Source organism: Vombatus ursinus, unplaced genomic scaffold (assembly GCF_900497805.2).
Source record: "Vombatus ursinus unplaced genomic scaffold, bare-nosed wombat genome assembly UNPS02011700.1, whole genome shotgun sequence".
Classification (NCBI taxonomy): Eukaryota; Metazoa; Chordata; class Mammalia; order Diprotodontia; family Vombatidae; genus Vombatus; species Vombatus ursinus.
Genome location: NW_020951478.1, coordinates 3270346 through 3282344, shown reverse-complemented (window position 1 = coordinate 3282344; position 11999 = coordinate 3270346). Strand labels below are relative to the sequence as shown.

Here is an 11999-nt window from a genome sequence, read left to right as displayed (position 1 = left end):
CTAGCAAATCTGGACGATAAAGCAGACAACGCCTAGAATTCACGTAGGCAGACTCAAGGGAAAATTAAAATCCCGACCTAATTCTTTGTGAATTCTGGCATTCTTAGAGGACGGCCCACCCCAGCTTAGGGCCCCACGAAGGGGGAGTGGGGGCGGGGGCTGTGTTTTGTTCCTCGCGTGTAGGAGGCGCGGAGAGTTGAGTTTCTGGGCCGCGACGCACGGCTTTGAAGGTCCCTCCCCCAACCCCCCCCGTGGTGGGGGCCGCAGGTGGGGCTTCGGCGACCGATCCCCTGGCTACCTCGCGCGGCCTCGCTGCTCGGTGCTCGCGATCCCCCCTGCCCTAGAAGGTTTCTCCCTCCATCCGGCTCTCCAGGCGCTCGGCAGCCTTGCCCGCTCCCGGAAGCCGCGGGTTCTGGTAACAAAGAGAGCCCTAGCGCCGCCGCCCCCGCCGCCGTCGCGGTCCGGAGCGTGGGGAGCCGAGGGCGCCGGCCGGGAGGGGACGTGAGCGAGCGAGCGAGCGAGCGCTGACGGTGCGCGGCCGGCCATGGGGCCGCGCTGGCGGTGACGGGCGCACGGACCGGTGGCGGCGGAGGCGGGGACAGGTGCAGGGCGCCTCGCCTCCCTCTTCTCGGGCTGCAGCCCTGGCGCAGGTGCTGCCGCCGCTGCTGCCGTCCCGTCCCCTCCAGGCTCTCCGTCCCTTCTTCCCCCCGGGCCCCACGCGCCCGAGTCCGACCGAGTCCCGCTCTCTGCTCGTTCCTCACCGGGGAATAAGCAGGACCTTCGCCGCCGCGTCCGCTTCGTGTCTGCGCGACACTGGAACTGGGGGAAACTTTGCAGGGAATTGTTCTGTTTTCCTCCTCCCAAGTTTCTGTTTTTTTAGGCGGCTTTTTTCTTAAAAGTTTATTTGACTAATCCCCTAGTTCCCTCTTACCTTCGGGATCATTTCCCGATACCTCCACCGTAGCTACTTTATAAAACAAAACGGAGCGGCGCGAGGACGAATGCTTTTGTTGCAAACCTAACTGCGTCTAGACCACAGTCAAGATGGATAAAAAGTCCTTTGAAACGGTGCTGGATGAAATCAGAAAGGTAAGAACGGTCTTTCTTGGTGACTTGAAGCAATGCATTGAATAGCCACGTTTTTCTGATTGATTGTCCTTTGAAGCAGTCGGGAAAAGGGTTGGATCCAGCTGGAGAGAGGATGCTCGGGTGCCAAGCATTGGTGGGACAGGAGTTCCAGGGTTTTTCTGATGTGTTTCAGTTCTTTAAAAAAAAAAAGTGTGTGTGTTCATATGTATACATTGCATCCATGTGGGTACGCAAGTATACATATATACATATGCACATGGACGTAGACTTGAATATATACACCCCTATATATGTTATTGCTATGTTCTGATTTTACGTCACCGGTCTCCCTCCCCCGCTCCGAGAACCATCCCATTTAACAAGTATCTCAAGAGCTTACAGACACCTAAAGTTTAATAGCACTTTTAAGTTTGAAAGGAAAGGAAGTGGAGTAGGAGTCCGACTTGTTTCCTTTCCAATGAGGCCCTCAAACTTTGGGGAGACAGTGTCTCCAAAACTAATAGTTGCCTAGTACCAGGGAGTTCTTAAATGTGATTATCTGACAATGTACGATGCCCAGAGTCCTCATGCAACGCAACTGTTTAATACCATTTATCGTCCAGGCAGATTAAGCCAAGTTTGCATATTAAACCAGAAAAAAAAAAAAGGAAACAAATTGTTTCTTGTTTTGGTGGGAAAAGTTAGTATCCTAGGTTAGCTTATTGGAACAATGCTTATTTCAGCAGTATGTTCACTTTTGCTTACTGAAACATTGGAATAATGATTATAAATTCCAGAAATTTACTTCATCTGGGACATTTTACCTGACAATTTGTCACAAACCAGAACCAAGATTTTTTTTTTACAGCAAAACATTAAAAGATGTAATTTTAGAACATAATACAGTAGTTCTTCCCTAGGAAAAAAAATAGATGAATTAATTGAAATTATTCCAATTTGTTACAAAAAGAACTCCTGATATTTTCCGTAGCTGGTGCAAGGTAAATTTGCTGAAATTGACTATTTAGAATGATGCCTAACTTTAGTTAGGGTTATCCCCATTTTACAGATGAGGAAACTAAGGTTTACAGAGTTCCAGTGACTTGCCTGGGGATCACCCGACTACTTAGTGCTAGAGGGAGAATTTGAACTCAGAGCTTCGGGACTCCAGAGGTCCAGCTATGCTCCAGCTAGCTGCCTCCTTAGAGTAGCTTATGAGACATTTGGACCTGAAAAATTTAAAGTGAATAAAGCTTAACTAGTAAGTTTGATTTTGGTTTTAAATTCCTTGACCACTATAAAGTGCTAACTTTATTGTGATCCTTTGATCTGTCTTCTGTTTTCGCATTCATCTCAAACGAATTTTTACTTAAAATATATTTCTTAGGCAAGTCTATCACACTAAAATTGCAGAATAGGAGATTATTTTACAAGATAAAATTTTTGTTTGAAACCAATTAAAATAAGTTTACAGTAAAAAGATTATTGACTTCAATTCCACCTAATGTGGAATCCAAGATAATTTTGATGTTGATTAGACCTAACGTTGCCTCTTTCTCAGTGTCCATGAAAAAAGAATTTGTAATTCAAATAAGTTGGCTAAGTAAATGCTTAGCTAGAACTCGCTGTCTTAAGAAGTTCTTTGAAAGTACTCCTTTATGAACAATTGATATGCTAATTACCAATTAGTTTTATTCATTGAAGCATGGATACTTGATGTTTGTTTGGACTACCTTGATGTATTGGAAAGTTCTAATTTTTTTCAAGAAAGAGTTGTATTTATTTTAAGTCTTCTATAATCAAAATATTTTTGGGTGCCTGAGGTTTTGGGGGATTAGAAAATATTAGTGGGTAGAGGGTCCCCCAAAGAGTTTAACCTGGCTGGAGAGGAGTGACTTTACACAAATGCATAGTTTAAGTAACACAAGAGTTTAAAATATGAGCAGGCATCTGGTAGGTAGATTTGATATCTTGAGACTAAGTAAGTGACTTGCCCATGATCACACAAGTCCTGTCTGTTTTTTCATCTGTAAAATAGGAATAATAACTTCACAAAAGAGATGTGAGCTCTTAGCAAATCCTAAAGCATTGTACACACTTGCTGTTTTACAAATAATTCATATATGTTAAGGTTTAATTCTTATCTATCCTTATTCTTTCTCCCCTCCTCATTGCTGAAGCTCCTAACTGTTGCTGAAGTAGGAGCTATGAGGAAAAATTTTGGGGTTTTTAGAGAGCATCTATGGGTTTTGAAAGTAGAAGTATTATTCAACAAATTCAGTGCAAGAAACACTTATTATTTACCTACTATCTTCAAGACCAGTGTAGGTTCTGAGACCTAAAAAAAATGATAGGCCCTGTCCTCAGGGTGCTTACTGTCTTACAGGGGATAGGACTTGTAGTAAAGGCAGTGAAAAATTGGCACTCTCAGCTTGAACCAGTCTGGCAAATGAAAGCAAGTAACAGGCTATCAGATAATCAAACTATATTCGTTTAGATTTTACATCTGATTTTTGCTAAGGATTTCAAGGGAATCTAAAGAAAATGGGATTTTTGTTTGGGATATTTGGTTTGAAAAGCACTTTGGAGGAATCAGATTGGAGGAATGAGGGATTTAAGTAATACGGAGGGATTTAGAAGTAGTGAGGAGTCGGAGGATCTACATTCAAATACCTTTTCTGAAGCTTACTGTTTGAACTTGGAGAAGCTGCTTTACCAACCTGGGGTTTAGTTTCCTTTCTAAATGAGGAGCTTGGGGTAAAATGGACTCTGGGTACCCTTCTAACTGCAGATTTGTAAATCTCTTAAGGCTCTGGGAACCTGGGGTAACAATAGAGGGTATATAGTCAGGGAGATGAAAAAAATTAAGACAAACTTTTCCATGTTTTTTGTTGCTAGGACCCAGAAGTCAGACTAGTGCTCAACTTCATCAACACCATCGTGACTTTCATAGACTTTAGTAAGGTAGCCTGACATTATTAAACAGTGAAACAAGTCTGGGATTTTGAGTTTGAATCCTGCTTCAAATACCTAGCCACAGTGAATATGGGCGCCTCACTTAAGCACACTTGAGCCTCAGTTTCTTCATCTGTAAAATAGGGATTGTAATACTTCATAAGATTGTTAGGATAAAAATGAGATAATGTATGTAAAATACTTTAAACCTTTAAAGAGTTTTCAAACCATTTAAAACCATGAATGTTGGTTGCTATTTTGATATAGCATTGGTATAGTGGGAAAATTCTGAGTTTCAAACAGATGTTTTACTTCAGGAACTTTAGGAACATTGGGAACAGTTAGAAACTTAGTATAAGAAGTAGATTTAAAGGAACTTTTGTGGTTTAGTCATTTTTCAATCATGTCCAACTCTTCATGACCCCATTTGGGGTTTTCTTGGCAAATGCACTAGAGTGGTTTGCCATTTTCTTCTCCAGCTCATTTTACAGATGAGGAAACTGAGGCAAACAGGGTTAAGTGACTTGTCCAGAGTCACACAGCTGGTAAGTATCTAAGGCCAGATTTGAACTCAGGAAGAGGAGCTTTCTGACTCTAGGCCCAGTGCTCCATTCACTGTACTATCTCTACACCCTATAGTGGAACTACACCAGGGGTGGGCAGCCTTTGGCATCGAGGTCACATGTGGCCCTCTAGGTCCTCAAGTGTGGCCCCTTGACTGAATCCAAACTTCACAGAAGAAATCCCCTAAATGAAAGGGTTTGTTCTGTAAAACTTGGACTCAGTTAAAAGGCCCTACCCAAGGATCTAGAAGGCCACAGGTTCCCCACCCCTGAACTACATAATTGCAAAATGATGTAGACTCCCCTTCTGTGGGCTGGGAAGGGGTAAAATCACATGGCCTTAGTGAAGCCCAGGACCTAGAGCATATACTAATTCCAAATGCCCCTTCCTTGTTAACTCACTATTGAGATGTTCCTGTATTTCTTTCTAGAATAGGTAAGTTAGTGATTATATATTATGTTTTCAGCTTCACCATGAAATTAAATAACTGAAAAGTATCTCTTTGGAAAAATCACTCGAGGAAGAAATGAGGATTCTTGGTCCCCAACACTGAATGTAAACCTTGTTCTGCTTTCCTCTCCAGCTTCGCTACCTTCAATTCTTCAGTGGGCAGTGTTGCTTTGGGGGACAGAGACACACAGATTAACCCACCTTAACTTTACTATATACTTTGTGTTTTATAGTTAAAATATTTTATCTTCCAAGTATATTAAGGAAATATGAACTTAAATGAAAATTCCTGTCTGTATAACTCTACCATTTACCAGTAGAGCATTAAATTTTTAGTTGTTTTCCCAATATAGGTTATTCTTCCCCCATACAAAATCTGAACATAATACTTAGAATGGATTTCCATTTAAATATGAGAAATTGGAAAAAAAAATAACTCTTGAAGGTATGGAATGGTGATAGCAGAAAGAAACTGGACTAGAAGTTTGTAGACGTGGATTCTAGTCTTGACTTGGACAGCAACTAAATATGTCACTTCACTATTCTGGTACTTTTCTTATCTTTAAAATGAAAGTTTAGGCAAAAATAGATTCTAAGATACCTAGGTTTTGATGGTAAGTTTTTTTGAGAAGTTTTAGGTCTTTTGGTGTCTGTCATCAGGACGTTATTCTATTGCATGTAAAGATGAGGACTTAGAGTGTATACTGCAGTTTCTTCTTTTGAAAAGTCAGCAGCAGAAAAGGCCTAAGCTGGTCAAACATCAGGAAATCTTATGTTAAGATCTTCACTTGGCAAATAATTAAGGACATTTCATAGTCAAAAGTAACTAGAATTTTAGAACTGGAAGGGACCTGAGTGTCTATTCTAAGTCCATCATTTTGCAGCTAAGGAAATTAAAGCATAGAGAAGGTAAGGGATTACACAGTTAATAACTGCTGGAGCTAGAACCCAGATAGATTTGTTTCTCTTCCCTCCAAGAGAAGGTAATAATACCAGTATCTCAAGTTCTGCCATACTTTGGTGTTAGTGTTCTGTTAACACATCCATCTCCAGTAATAACTCAGTGGATAACAGTTATTTTTGGCCTACGTATTGCTGTGGACTCTTCTGATATGACTCAGAACTATTTCACAACCTTCAAGAGGTGGGGTTGGGGGTCAGGGTCGGGGTGGGGGTAGGGGAGAAACTCTGAGATAACTTTAATGAAACTAATAAAAACTAAGTGAAACAAATCTTGCAGCTAGGTTCTAGCAGAATTATTGTGTTTCTACCTTTGTGTTGCCTTTTTCCTTTCTCATTGCCCTTCCCTCTACCCCCTCTCTTCTATGTCTATCTAAACCCTCCCCATCCTTCACTACTGTCTTCACCAGCCATGCCATCCTCTATAGATTTTGCTTTTTGAACTCCAGTAGTAGTTATTCTGTTTATTGAATGAAACCTGTATAGTCCTATGAAATTTTTTTTATCTTGAACTGTTTAAATCTTATGTTAACAAACATGTCTTAAGGAAGCTACTTGAAGATAATGATTTGGGCTATATTTCTTCATATTTCATAGGGAGGGCTAGTAAAACAGACATGACAGTAACTAAATATTTATGAAATTGAAATGAGCTGCTTTAGGAGGTATTGAGTTCCCTGTCCTTGTTGGAGTGGAGTCTGGCTGGCCGTTTGTTAGAAATGTTTGAAGGATTCCTGTTCAAGTACAGATTGGAACAGATGATCTGTCTGCCAGCTCTTGTAGACTAAAGGCATGAGAAGTAAAATAGCTATGAACTCTTGTTTTTGTGTCTAAAATGTTTAGGGAGCTAATCAGTTCCTTTTTTTGTATGTGACTCCCCAAAAGACATTGACACAAATTCTTGAAATTGAAAGGGATGCTGTCTTCCACACCTGTTTAATAAACTTAATTCAAAGATGATTAGAGAAGTGGGTTGAAGCTGACCAAGTAGTAGATTGGAGTGAATGCTTGAATGAGTGTGCAATGTAGAAAAATCCATGATGTTTTGAATGCTACTGTTGACTGACAGGATACTGAAGACAATGTTAAAGAACGCAGGAGAATAATCTTTTAATTAAATTATTCTTAGAACTACTCTAGTTCCCCACCCCTCCCCCCATTTTTTTTAATGCTTCCCTTATATGTGACCCATCTCTTTGCCCAAGTTAACACCTCCATTTATGTCCTTAATTCTGCCCCTTCTAGAGTTTCCATCTGTATTTATAGGAAACTTCTAATGGTGTAATTGTTTATAGTTAGAAATAAATATTTACTAATAGTATTTATGCTATTTCCTAAGGTAGGATAGACTGGTTTTCTAAAAGGTACAAAACACTTTTACAAACAAAACATTTTGACATTTTAGTGATTGTTAATTCAAAATTCATTTTACTATAACCATTTAAAACATGATTTCTGGTTTCCTAGGCTAGTCAGTAGAAGCCTTCCCCTACCCTTTTAAAGTGGGAATTTGCATTCCAAGTTTCCAACAAATGTTAACCGGAGGCTATTTGTGTTCAAATTCTTAGAATATGCATAAACTCAGATTGTTCTGTTTTGATTTGTAAAGGTCATATGATCAGAATTTAAGAGAGAAACGTCTGTTGATGAAAGTTTTGAAACTTTAACCAGGGATCCTGGGTTCTAATGGGCCATCACTGGCAAGCCTAGGGAATAAGTATAGAAATATAGGGAAGGGGCTTTTGTGATGGAATAAGAAGTGGGTAGAAATTTCAGCAAGGTGATTTCAGCTAGATATAATTATGTGTTTCCTGTCACAGCTATCAAAAAATAAAAAGAACTGCTGCAGGAGGTGGTGGGTTCTGTGCCACTAAAGGTTTTCAGACTGAGGCTAGTTGAACCACACCTGTCATGGTGGTTGTAAGTGGAGGATTCCTGTGCACGTGTAAGTCAGGCTGCCAACTGGTGCAGTACATAGGACACTGGAACTGATATCAGGAAAATTTGAGCACAAATCTTTCTTGCTGTGATACTCACTGGTTGTGTGACCCTGGCAAGTAATTTCATAACTCTTTTTGCCTCAGTTTCCTCGATTGTAAAATGGGAATAACATCAGCACTTACTTTACAGGGTCATTGTGAAGATTAAATGAGATAATATTTGTGAAGTATTTTGCAAACTTTAGAAGCACGATATAAATACTAGTTGTTATTATTATTATTGTTATTATTATATGACCTACTAACTCTAGAGTTTGTATTCTGCTGTTCGGTGATACCACGGAGTACTTGATGATATTTTACAGGACAGTTTTCGTGGATGCTTATTATTGTTTGTGCTGTTTACATATTTAACAGAACTTTGTGTGTATGTGTGTTTTTTTTTTAAGGCTGTTTTGACAGAATACAAACTAAAAGCAATTGAATATGTGCATGGATACTTCTCTAGTGAACAGGTACTGTTCAGTTTTTTTGTTTGTTTTTTAGCATTGAAACTGTTTTCATGACAATATTATCATGTAAAAGATCTTTATACCTCAGATTATTTGAGCCCCTGGTTCATTTACTGCTGTGTTTATTCAAGACCTTTAAAATTCTTTCCATCTTTTTTGGGAGGTGCCATAATAGAAGCAGCATAATTTCTGGTATTGAAACTGACTTCTAGAATAGACACAATAAGAGAGATGACTTCCATCAATTCCCAGACTTAATCTAATATTTTTAAGCCTAGTAACATAATTTAATCACAGTTATCAGGTTTATTACTTGAGGGAGCTGCACAGGTGGCAGAAATTATCTGGAAGTAGTTAGGGGTTATCTTGGTCAATTGGAAAGTATTTGTTAGAGTAATCACGCCTAGGCCACTAATAGAAATACAAATCTGAAATAGCCTCTGATTTGCTTAGCAAAGGAACATCTCTGGAAAGCAGTAGAGAAGTATAGATTGAGTTAAGAAAAAGTATTCCAGGAAGTAGCAAATGTTAGAACTTAACTTGTTTATCTAGCATTTCTCAAGAATTTTTAATATTTTCTGCTCCTTACCTTTGAACTTTAAACCTATGAGAACTTCAGTTTAGGGATTTTTTTTTTTTTTTATTGGCAGGGATGTGTGGGAAGTTAGAGGAAAAGAATTGATTTCAACTTCAAGATTTATTCTCTTTAGTAATTCTGGGGCAAACTTAGATCGGTAATTCTACAATTTCATAGCCAAACCTTACTGCTTTAGTAGGTTGTCCAGTTTCTTCTTAGCAGAAAGTCTTTTACAAATTTCTTTCTTTTCCAATCAAACTTTATCTTTTAAAGCCTTTCAGAAAAGCTTTCTACTTTTTATAGATGTAGAATTTTTAAAAGTTCTCGGTTTTTCCCTGTAGATGTATTCTGCTTAGCTGTCATCAAAGACAGTTGAATATTATCTGACTTTTTTCAAAGTGTGCTAACACTAGCTGAGTAGTTTACAAGATAGAAGATTTTTTTTAAGATGCTAGGTTATATAGTGTTCTGATTAGTCAGGTTGCAGATGACTGCTTTTACTGTACTGACAATGTGACCTTTTTAAAAGGTGTAGGTATGCATTCTTACCATCCAAGTACCTAGAAGAATGCATATTTATGATCTCATTTATAAAGTGCCTTCTTCCAAGGAGCAAAAAATGCTTCACTAATTTGATTTGTTCAAGGTCTTTCCCCAAGTGGCTGATAAGAGTAGGATAGTAGTGTACAAGAAAATGAGATGCAGAGAAACCAGATTGTGTTGTAAAGTCATACAAATAGTTGTCAAATTAAGATTAGGGTCCAGATTTTTGAATGTTTCAGCATTATTCCAGTTGAACTAGTTATCAAGTACTAGTAGGCTAAAGAGAGGTAAAAGGGGAAGGGGAGTCTGGATCAGGTAATGTGATGATCGAAGGGAAGGGAACAAGCATTTACTCAACACCTATTGTGCAAGGCACTGTACCAAGTGCTTTACAGATGTCATCGTACAACCCTGGGAGATAGGTGCTATTATTATCCTTTTCTTACAGTTGAAGAAACTAAGGCAGATAACTTGCCCAGGGTCACATAGACTAGTGAGTGTCTGAGGCTGTATTTGACCTCAGGGTTTCCTGACTCCAGGTCTGGCTCTGGCACTCTATCTCCCCTGTACTACCTAGCACCACCTCAGTGACAGTGATGAGATTGCACTGGTCTCTATTGATTTAAATTTATTTAAACTATCCTGATTTGATGATGAATCCATTTTCAACATTGATATCACAAAGACCTTTTTCCCCTCTTCCTCCTCCAAGTGGTATAATCCCACCCTGCCCCCCCCCAAAATAATCTGTGGTGCTTTTCTTCCCCCTTTTTTTGTTTTTGAGAAATAACCTGTTGCTTGTGTTTTTTGGGAAGTAGACCTTAGTATAATGCCATACAATCTATTTCATTAGTTCAAATTGTGACCCTTGAACCATTCCATTGATTCCAAAGTGTTTTTTGTTCCAAAGTCCCTTTTCTTTAGTTTTTGACTAAAACTTTTTTTAACCAGTATTTAATGTTTATATGCAGTTTTCCCATTCAATCATTATCAACTAAAATGTCTTCTCATTCATATGATTACTATTGCATCTCAATAATAAACAACTGTTTTTCTTTTGGAATTAGGAACTTTCTGATATATCCTGTACTTTTTTTATACATTAATTGAACTCGGGAACCTTGACCATGATTCTAGTCTGACTCTGGGGCAAACAGTAGAAATGGTGTAGAAAGAGTCATAAAACTCACACAGAAAATAATTTCAAAGATAGTTGAGTTTGCTTTAGACCCATATGAGTAAAATTATCCTTTTTTTCAGGTAGTTGAATTACTGAGGTACTTTTCTTGGGCTGAACCCCAGTTGAAGGCAGTGAAAGCATTACAACATGTAAGTGTGAACTTTGCCCCCTTTTCTTTTCTTAGAATATATGACTCAAATTTCTTCTTTGTTATACTATCTTGTCCAGTTATTCCATTGATTTTTTCATTCCAGTCAGTTTGAAAACTTGTGTATCAGGCAAGATAACTTTAAATTTGATTCCCATTTTGAAAAAGCTGGTGATTATTCAGAACGATACAGATTATACACACACATGGGTTATATAAACCATATATAAACTACATGAAGTCTTGGAATCCTATCACTAGACTTGAAAAGGATGTTAACGGCCATCTGGTCCAGTACCCTCAGTGTGTAGAGGAGGAAACTGAAGCTCCAAAAAGTGTAGTCAATTCCCTGAGACTTCATAGCTAACAGTGGCACAGCCTGTACTTAAATTGTGCCTTCTGACTTCAAGTCCAACATTGCCTTCTGTCATGTCACACTTAAGAGTAGGAAAGGAACCTGACCATTGTATTTTTAGCTGCCTGTGGGAGACAGTATTGACACTATACTGATTTGAATTCTGGTTCACAGCCTACAGTCTAGGGTTGACAGATTTCTAGCAAGGAGTAGAGCACTCCTAACAGACTAAGCAGAGTGTGTGACAAGTGTGTTGTTAATTTAATCAAAAGAGCTGTAAACTGAAAAGGACAAGGGCATGAGAAGAATGCCTATATGTGCCCCCATTGATGGATACTAGAGAGAAGAAGACAAAGAAGTGAAAAAAGTAGCAATTAAAACACCCAGAAGTGCTCAGAAGAAAAACCAATCCAAACAAAGAGCCAGTGGTAAAACCTGCACAGTCCAAGATTAAACAAGAGGACAGCTAGTGCCAGGGGACACATTTTGGTGGCATGAGGCCCATGACTGGACTGTGGCTGTAGATGGGCGTACCTCATAAAAAGAAATGGGAAGGGTAAAAGGAACTGGTAGGTGGAGTAGAATGGTATAGTAATAAGGGATATTCATGTGAGAATTCAAAAATAAGGGGGAGAGAGATAACTGATGGAAAGTATTAGGGTGCAGATCAGAGCAAAGAGATATCAAAATGATGTGGTCACTGGAGTGTACTACAGACCAAGGCAGGTCACGAAACCACTTGGACAG

At 39.1% G+C, this 11999-nt stretch overlaps 1 protein-coding gene across 2 annotated transcripts in view; it reads left to right on the top strand.

The window, feature by feature from the left end:
• The first annotated feature begins 673 nt into the window (after window positions 1-673).
• Window positions 674-11999, top strand: part of PROSER1 (proline and serine rich 1) — a 36813-nt gene continuing 25487 nt past the window's right edge. For both annotated transcript variants that reach the window (XM_027856923.1, XM_027856924.1), the window contains exons 1-3: window positions 674-1089; window positions 8387-8452; window positions 10830-10898. In XM_027856923.1, coding sequence (XP_027712724.1) covers window positions 1045-1089; window positions 8387-8452; window positions 10830-10898 — 180 coding nt within the window. In that variant the 5' untranslated portion in view covers window positions 674-1044. The remainder of the gene's footprint in view (window positions 1090-8386; window positions 8453-10829; window positions 10899-11999) is intronic.